Genomic DNA, 9,167 nt, shown 5'->3' on the forward strand with positions numbered 1-9,167 from the left:
ACCTAAAGTTGAATTACGTATATTATTTTATATAATTTTGCAATTATAATAAAATCTTTGATCTAAACAACTCTTGGTCACACTGGGTGTTAAACTGAATGATAATTATAGAAAAGAGAATTTTTTTAGTGCTTCCATGTGTCAAAGAAGCTGATGAAAATATCATTTCTGACCTTAACTGACATCAAGTGCAGCAGGAAGCACAAAGGTTAATAGAAGTTGTCTTCTTCATTGGGCAATGTCCAAAGTGTGTATGCCACTTTTTATTGCACAGTAACTTGAAAATTTACATGCTACACACAAAATATACAGCACGAACCAAGCTGATCCACATTTTAATGTTTTGAAGCTGCAATGTGTTTATATAAAAGCATTTTCTTGTTCACAGTGGCAAACACTGACCTCTACGTATAAAGGAAGTACCTCGGGTTTGCTAGTTTTGATTTCGGCTTGGAGCACAGTCATGTGGACATGAGCTGCCTCGGTTCATGTTACATGTTGTTCAGCTCTACTGAGCACTATTTATACCCCAGACTGGTGTCAGCAGCTCAAGGTCTCTTTCCCATGAGATCCATGAGTTGCTTCCCTGCTCTCACCAGTGAGTCAGCATGTTACGCTCTCCAGCTAACATGCAGCTAACCTTTCAACCACAGGCATGAAGTCATGTTAATCTGTATTGCTGATAAAGCATCTGCAACATTTACTTTTTGACTGTTTATGTCGCATAAAAAAGTGCATTGAGGACAAGCAATGCAATTTGCTGTTTTCTTTGTACATGTATTATGCAGATGGCATGCCTAGAAGTATATATACCATTTTCACCAATTTCCTAACTACTATAGTCTTTAAACATCCATATTCCCAACCAAACTGTTAATAAAGCACCAGGAATTACTTTAAAAGCAAGGATTTGTCAGTTATTTGGCACTACCTCAAGCATAAAATATCTCAAATTTGAATTTACAGCTGCATAGTCTTCCTGCAGTTTGCCATTCCCTTTGCTAAACAAATAAATATAGTTAAATTCATTGTGCACCTTACACAGATATAACACCTTAACATACCTTAGCAAGTTGAGCATTTATCCAGTTGGTGAATGTCCTTTTCTGAATCTGTTCATGCTCCACTGTTAGGGAAATATAGATAGAAATTGTTGATAGAATGTATAGATTTCTTTGATTAGAACAGTACTTAAGTATTAGACACTAAAAAGAGATACTGTTATGCTAAAGAGAAATGAAAACACAGTCAAGCTGGCTGATTTATGCAAAAGCTTCACTCAAACGCAGCAAAAGCCTCAAAAGTGTCTAGTTCTGTTCTTGTCTCTAGGTCTGTGTGAGCCATCAGTTTTAACACCTAATGCACTAAATGCACAATATCAACAAATACATTACGGCGTATTCCCCAAAGCACCATTATTATTATTCCTTTACTGTCCATATCAGGATCATGCTGATGTAACGTCCATAACAAAGCTGTAGTTTATAACTGCAAAGGGACCTTTGTTGTGAGTTACAATCACGAGGAGGTCATAAACTACTCACCGACATCAGAAAAAGAGAAACATTTTTGACCCTCCATTCTTATAATGAATAATTAACAAACCCATGAATAATGATTTTAGGTGTCCACAACATAAAGCTTCTGCCTTGGCCACCGGATAATCCTGGTGTCAAAAGCTTCTTCTTTAAGCTAAAGACATGCTAAATGCTAGGATCTCCCTAACAGATGGGACAGCTTCCAAGTCACAGTCATAGATACTGGGGCATGCGCACACACACACGCAGAGCAAATATACACACAGGAACATTCACAGTAACAACAAATGCCCAGACTGACACATGTACGCACACACAGAGTGAGATATTTTGGATCAAATGATGCTTGATGCGCACAAGAACACATCCTAAACTCCCACTGCCAAACCTTTGCACTTTTTACTGTAAATAACATCAGACTGCTTTCCTACAGTAATCAGAAAATGAAGAAAAGCATGAAATTATCAGGGAGTAGTTGCCTGTTTCCATCTCAAGTCTAACCACAATAAGTTACATAACAGTCAACGAGACCCGAAAGCAAGCTGTTGACAGTAGCCTTAAGGAAATATAATATATTGATATTTTGTCTGACAGAAACAAAAAAGCCCACAGACACTTGTTTTGGACTCGTTTCCTGGTATCAATTTTGACCAAGAATCTGAGCAACTAATGCTTCTGTTTGTTTAAGAGCTTGCCAAAACAGGCCACTCCCGAGCATTTGAAACACTGAACTCCACCCACCTCACCTGGCATTGGCGGCATAAAGGCGTCACCACATTAACGCCTGAAGCCCTCATTGGATTTTTTTCCTTTTTTAAATCCCTGGATTTAGTTGGTTACAGCTCTGGAACTCTAAGGCCTAAATGAACCACCTTGGACTCTACAGAAAGCGAAACTTGCGAGAATTTTAAAATACAGTAATTCCCCTGTATGTAATTTTCTTATCACAAGACAACAGTGAGGTTTTCACTTTCACCAAATCAAAACTTCCTGTTCTCAGTTCATTTTTGAGTAGGCATTAGCTAAATATGCTTTTCCAGGTCAAATCACAGTGATTGAGGCAAATGTTTACAAGTGATTCTGAGTTTAAGGCGTGGGCATATGAGCAGCACTGATTACATCACAACTAATTTGGTATAATATGCGGTTTACACATGTAGAAACTTGAGGTTTCCATTGCACATACATAGGAAATGGGAGAAATCTTGTATCCAGTAGTTAAACTTCGAATCTGAAAACAATACTTGCTTATTTATAGATGTTTTGATCAGATTAATGAATGGAGTCATATTAGTTTTTTCTTCAACTGAGACACAATTACAAAGACTAAGCGATCCTGACGTAGACCCTGATGAAGAGTCTTGTTTTTCAATTGTTGCCAGTCTACTCATAGAATAACTTTAACTACAATTTTACTTGAAAACAGAACTGGTTTCTGCAGTTATACCCCTTGTGGGATCAGCTATCAAGGCCATGCAACCTTTGGCAAATGATGTGTAAGATTTTGGTGATATTTTTAGTATCAATGCTGAGTGACTCTATGATGTACTATTTGCCATGATGCTCACACACTGCTTATATGCGTGTTTTGGTACATAGCTGATATCAAATATTCCTAGATGCAAATAAATGGAGACAAAACAGATAAGAAAAAAAGCATAGTGTTTCTTCCTTTTTAAAATGGGCATGAGTCACATACACATAATTTATTTGGGAAATTAAAACAGAGTCAATAATAATTGGAGTTCTCTTGATAAAAGGTGAAGTTTAATGCAGACTTGATGGTGTGGATCAAATGAAGCCGAGCAGATAGATTGCTTTTATTGAAAGGTTATTTGTCATGAATCTTCAAAGTAAAAGACTAAGACGCAACAAAGTGCCAAACCCTCCTTTTAACTGCAGATTATCTTCTGAACTGGGGTAGTGAAAGTGCTGTGGTCTGCGTGTGTTTTATTATACAGCTTTAAAAAAAATACGCCTACACTAGAAAAACGTGAGCACAACATTAAACACTTTCTAAGCACGATTCAGTCTTCGGGCTGGAGTTGTGCTTTTCACACTTTCACTTTCATTACACTTTTAGAACTTGAATGCTAACTTCACAAGTAACTGTGATGGAAAATAAAGTGAAGCAGAATTTTTTTATCTATGCAATTTTGTAATGTTTCTCCAAAATTATTGGTCTTTAATGAGTAGCTGATCTCAGAGAGTTGCTCACCACCACAGTGACTCCCTGCGACAGCACATCACATGTCACAACATCTATGTAAGTGCAAAAATAGCCTGACCTTGGAGAAGCATGTGCACATTGTCGATGTCCAGTGGAATCCCTCCATCGCCTTCTTCTGCTTCACCTGAAGCCATGCAGTCTCCGCAGCAGAGCCCAGAATTGACTTCAGGAAAGTCTAGGAGAAAAATATTAGTAAATCATCTGCTCGGGGGGAAGACCGCAACACTGAGGTTTTTCTTCTAAAACATTTTTCTACTCACTGGTTAGTCATGTTAGGAACACACCTATCCACACCCTTGCTTTTCTGCAGGCAGACAGGCTCAGGCACACACTCTCTGAGCTGAAAAAAGTAAAAACTCTGGCGTCCATAATGAGCTACCAACACACTGCCATAGTGTGGACATACAAAAATAGATGACCTGGTCACAAATCTTTAACATACCTGTAAGCAGGGCTGTAGTCACTGCAGACAGCTACTGCAGGGCATGGCAGTGAAGAACCCAGATGAGAGTTAAGAGTGTACAATAAATCTCCTCAGCTGTGTCCTTTGAATATGGCAAAACAGTGTTGAGTGTCTTCAAATAGGATATGGCCTTTAGTGCTCATAAATGAAACAAGGTGCTTTGCTTGTTGGTGGGAGAGAACAGCAAAGAGTGGGAAGTCCCGCCCTGTCTGGCTGTATAAGCAAATCATTTACGCAGACTCTCAGACAAACCCAGCAGCCTTTGGCTACAAAACAATCAAACACTGTAAAATCGTAAGGTGAGCTTCTTTAGTGTTCAGCTCTATTTATTAAAGCAAATAATTGTATTTCAGGAATCAAAAGTGCTTCTACTTAAATATTTTTTATAGGACAGCTGGGAATCACTAGGAAAGTAGTGTCATTCCAACAGTGAGCAGTGAATAATCTTTCTCATCAGGTTTCATATTGAGTGTAAAACACATGGATGACCGGGAGAAGCACAGTTACAAAATTTCTGACCTGAAAAGAATAATCACTATATCGTGAGCTAAAATGTCTCATTGCTTGTTATTTACTTGTCTCACCTAAAGAGAAGGTAGGAGTTTTGAATGGGAGAACATGATACACAATGCCATTTTTACCCTTGAGAGAGGTGCCAGTGTTTTATTTGTTATTTCACTATGGTGAGCAGTGGAAAGTCTTTGTGCCCCGGCAGCTGCACCCTTACCTCAAATTCCCACCTGTTATGGCTGTGGCAGAAAAAGGTAATGTTTGAAAGCGGAGCAGGCTTTAAGGTTTATCTGCTATTCTTTAGCTAAACGCAGACAAGGTACACTTTGAGAGTTAAAATTTAAAGTTAGGAAGTTAGTCTTCCAGCTCAGTACGCTGACTTTTAACACTTATAAGTTGCTGTCTACTTAAACCCATGGGTTGTCAAGAACTCAAACGCAAAGAAACCGAGCCAACTGTTAGCATTTGATCTTATCTTAAAACATACTTCTGGCTTACCAAGCAATAATCAACTGATTATGAATATTCAATTCAGTTCAATTCCATTCTGTTTTATTTAGACAGCACCAAATCACAACAATAGTCGCCTCAAGGCACTTTATAATGTAAGGTAGACCCTACAATAATACATACAGAGAAACACCCAACAATCATATGATCCCCTATGAGCAAGTACTTTGGCGACAGTGGGAAGGAAAAACTCCCTTTTAACAGGAAGAAACCTGCGGCAGAACCAGGCTCGGGGAGGGGCAGCCATCTGCTGCGACCAGTTGGGCTGAGAGAAGGAAGACAGGATAAAAGGCGTGCTGTGGAAGAAAGCTAGAGATTAATAACAAGTATGATTCAGTGCAGAGAGGTCTAATTACACATAGTGAGTGAGAAAGGTGACTGAAGAGGAAATAGTGAATGCAAGAAATAGTCAATATGAGGCTAGACTTGCAATTGCAATGCAAAAAGTACACTTTGCAGTCCATACCACTTATTTTAAATATTTAGTTACACATTACTGCAGACCTTAAAAAGATAAATCTACTAGAAAAAATATACAATAACATATAGATAAACTATTACTATAGATACTGTATAACTAGATATATATATTATAGATCTTTTACACGTCACAGTCTACCTGAGTATCAATGCTGACCATGTCCACCCCTTTATGATCACAGTGTACCCATGGCTGCTTTCAGCAGGAAAATGCACCGTGTCACAAAGCTTAGTTTGTCTCAAACTGGTCCCTCCATTCGGTGGCACTACGGAGCAAAAACGTACCGGAAGTACTACGCTGTTGAAAGTAGAAGAAGCTTTCCCCCACGACTTTGACGTTTAGCAGCAGCGCTGTCTTGACCTTCCTTCTGCAGCGTGACAAACTAAAATGTAAGGGTGGATTTCATTTTTATTTAGCAAGGTTACTTTAACGATAACATAACAACACTCAGTGCATCACGATAGGTATTTAAAATAAAGCTGGATGACTAACTGTGGACATGTATGCTGCCTTTCCAGGTGTTTCTTGCTAGCTAGCGTCTTGCTAAGGCTAGTTGGCGTTCTTTGTAGTTCTACAGAAAAGATGCTAATCTGTCCGTCACGGGCCGTTTTATTGAATGAAATAGTTAGCTTCTCGCGCTAAGCTGTTATTTATTTACGTGTAAACTTTCTCTTTTTTCTCGTATTAGCGACATGTATGTATTTATTATTACACGTAACGGGTAACTAAAAGCTTGCTAGCAGGCAGGTCGGTATCAGCAGGGACATTAACCCAACAAGTCAGTTAATCAGTAGTATAATAAAGTTTAGAAAAATGTTTCTTTAACGCATCTTTTCTTTGGTGGCCATAGTCATCAGATAGACCTCCGTGTTGAGGGTCAAGGTGTCACTCTGCGAATTAATTTCTGATTAACTGGCTTCTGAGAGTTAGCTATAGTCGAAATTGGTGCTGACTGAATGTTAGTTTAGTGTTCATGCAGCTTCGGGTTAGATATTCAGATTATGCAAGGTGGTTTTTTGTTTGTTTGTTTGTTTGTTTGTTTGTTTGTTTGTTTTTGTTTTTTGAGGATTTTAACAGAGGACCTGTAATTTCATACTTTGCTGCTGCTTCCTCCTTCAGATGGCTGGACGTGCGTTTGCAAGCTGGTGGTCCCTGATGAGCCCTTACTACACTAAGGCATACCAAGAGATGTGGGCTGGTGTTGGCATCATGACATACCTGTACTACAAAGTTTCCTATGGGGGTGAGTTCAAAACTTCATTATTATTATTATTTATAACATTATATTAGATGTCATCTACTAGAAGTGCAGATAAAATATGACATGCAAACTTAAAATGACCCTTTGAACCTGTATTGTAACTGCCTTTTTTTTTTTTAGTAAACAGACTGATTGAAACAACCTGTTAGGCATCAGTCTGCAGTTTCTATGCCAAAATCTTCAAATTAATATTTGCTTTTGTGTGATTTGTGAGGTGCTTTCATACAGTCTCTTAATTGCAATTTGTATTTTACTGCTATGTGAATGCTTTGGTCCTTTATTGAAAAGCTGTTAGTAAAAAATCATTAAAGTATTACTGACAATCTAGATGGGTTGTTTCATTGTATTTGTTAAACAAATCTTTTTGGTTTTCTGTCATCTCAGGCAAGAAGAAGGCTGTGAAGGACAGTAAGTACTAACTTATTTTACCAATACTATAATTCAAGTTCAAGAAATGTGACTTTAAGTGTGGTGACATAAGTTTGTCTGCAGTGCTGGGAGCTATACCAAATCGCCACTGAGCTTTGTAAGCACTATGTGGCATTTATTTTTATTCAGTAATGCTTAACAAGAATATTAAATGTATTGGCTATTTTAATTGCCAGATTATCTTGATATTTCCATCTTAAGACGCATAATACAACATAAAATATACCATGACAGTCTCTAAAAATCTTTGTGACAAAGATGAGTTATGGTAAATGGCCTGTATTTGTATAGCGTATTTGTACAAGGACCCCAAAGCGCTTTACACATCCACACATTCACACACTGGTGATGGCAAGCTACGTTGTAGCCACAGCCACCCTGGGGCGCACTGACAGAGGCGAGGCTGCCGGACACTGGCGCCACCGGGCCCTCTGACCACCACCAGTAGGCAACGGGTGAAGTGTCTTGCCCAAGGACACAACAACCAAGACTGTCCAAGCCGGGGCTCGAACCGGCAACCTTCCAATTACAAGGCGAACTCACAACTCTTGAGCCACGATCGCCAACCCATTGTTAAATTCATTAAAATGAATATTCCCATTCACAGGCCACCATACATATATTTAAAATGAAGCTGTAAATTAGTTAATCTGGTTAGTTTGTGAAAAGCACACAATTACAGCTTTAACCAAGAACATCTGTACCATAAAGTGGTGCAAAAACGCAGATTCAGACTTACTCAGAATGAGCTGTATATAAGAAAATGGCTTAAAGTTGCTGTTAGTGACCACTGTCATATTTAGAATAGAGGAAATATTTGTGAATGTGTAAATGTAATGAAAAATCTGATTTAGACTTGATCTGAGGTTGAGTGGTAGAGCAATGAACATGATCTGTACCACTCTGGAAAAAGTCAAGTTATTCTGTTAGATGGTGTGCTGTTGCATGTGTTTACCTCCAGATGTCACTAGCGGGTTACTTGGACAATCTTGTTATTTCTTGGTGATATTTGTTGCTGCAATATATTGACTGTAATCTCATCTTGCATGGTTGGACAGGACTTACTGACTTTTACTGATTAAACATTTTCCTCTCTTTATTTTTTTTCCCCCAGAGCCCCACCATTGAGCTTTCCACCATGCAGACCAACCCTCCACCTGTTGTGAAATAATACCCCCCAATCCAGAGGCTCAGCTTCATATTAGAATTTTTGTTAATATGGAACAAATAAAGTTGTTTTCCTCAACTTTGGTTAATTTGGCTTTCTCTCTCTATCTCTCTCTCTCTCTCTCTCTTTTCATAAAGCAACAGCACTAGATTTTCTTTTTCCTGTGCTGACCGTAGACACACAAAGACTAACCAAAATAAGATCACAATCAAGAGAAGGGTGTATAAATGATCCTTAAGCTCTTCTCTGAACAAAACCATGAGAAGACTTAAGTGTCTGCACTGTTTTTAAATAAAAAGGCCTCTTGATGATTACATTGAGGTCAATACATTCTTAAAAGTATACAAGTGGGACTAGTTTATTCACATTGTTGTTGATGCTTTGTAATACAAATATTGCAAGTCCACCAACTATATTGAGCTTGCATTGCTTTATGGTTAGACTCTAAATTCAAAATGAACTATGAACTGTCACATCCCAATTAAGGTTTTACATTATTTAGTCAGGCTTGTACTGTTTTGGACAGTTGTATCCTTTTGCACTTTAGTGTTTCCTTTTGGAAGGAGGAGGGGAAAAG

At 38.4% G+C, this 9,167-nt stretch overlaps 2 protein-coding genes across 10 annotated transcripts in view; one reads left to right on the top strand and one right to left on the bottom strand.

The window, feature by feature from the left end:
- The window catches only part of syne2a (spectrin repeat containing, nuclear envelope 2a), an 88,099-nt gene extending 83,739 nt beyond the window's left edge, over window positions 1–4,360 (bottom strand). For 8 of the 9 annotated variants that reach the window (XM_023152059.3, XM_024805180.2, XM_024805177.2 and 5 more), the window contains exons 1-4: window positions 4,211–4,360; window positions 4,029–4,108; window positions 3,827–3,943; window positions 1,065–1,126 (exon numbers count right to left, since the gene is read on the bottom strand). In XM_023152059.3, coding sequence (XP_023007827.3) covers window positions 1,065–1,126; window positions 3,827–3,902 — 138 coding nt within the window. In that variant the 5' untranslated portion in view covers window positions 3,903–3,943; window positions 4,029–4,108; window positions 4,211–4,360. The remainder of the gene's footprint in view (window positions 1–1,064; window positions 1,127–3,826; window positions 3,944–4,028; window positions 4,109–4,210) is intronic. The other variant, XM_014414557.3, reaches the window with a different exon arrangement.
- Window positions 4,361–5,973: 1,613 nt separating this feature from the next.
- atp5mj (ATP synthase membrane subunit j) lies at window positions 5,974–8,668 on the top strand. Its single transcript, XM_023152067.2, has 4 exons — window positions 5,974–6,121; window positions 6,852–6,975; window positions 7,378–7,401; window positions 8,537–8,668. The coding sequence occupies exons 2-4, from the start codon at window positions 6,852–6,854 to the stop codon at window positions 8,548–8,550; spliced, it is 162 nt and encodes a 53-aa protein (XP_023007835.1). The 5' UTR covers window positions 5,974–6,121; the 3' UTR covers window positions 8,551–8,668.
- The last annotated feature ends 499 nt before the right edge of the window (window positions 8,669–9,167 follow it).

This window comes from Maylandia zebra, linkage group LG15 (genome assembly GCF_041146795.1).
Source record: "Maylandia zebra isolate NMK-2024a linkage group LG15, Mzebra_GT3a, whole genome shotgun sequence".
NCBI lineage: Eukaryota > Metazoa > Chordata > Actinopteri > Cichliformes > Cichlidae > Maylandia > Maylandia zebra.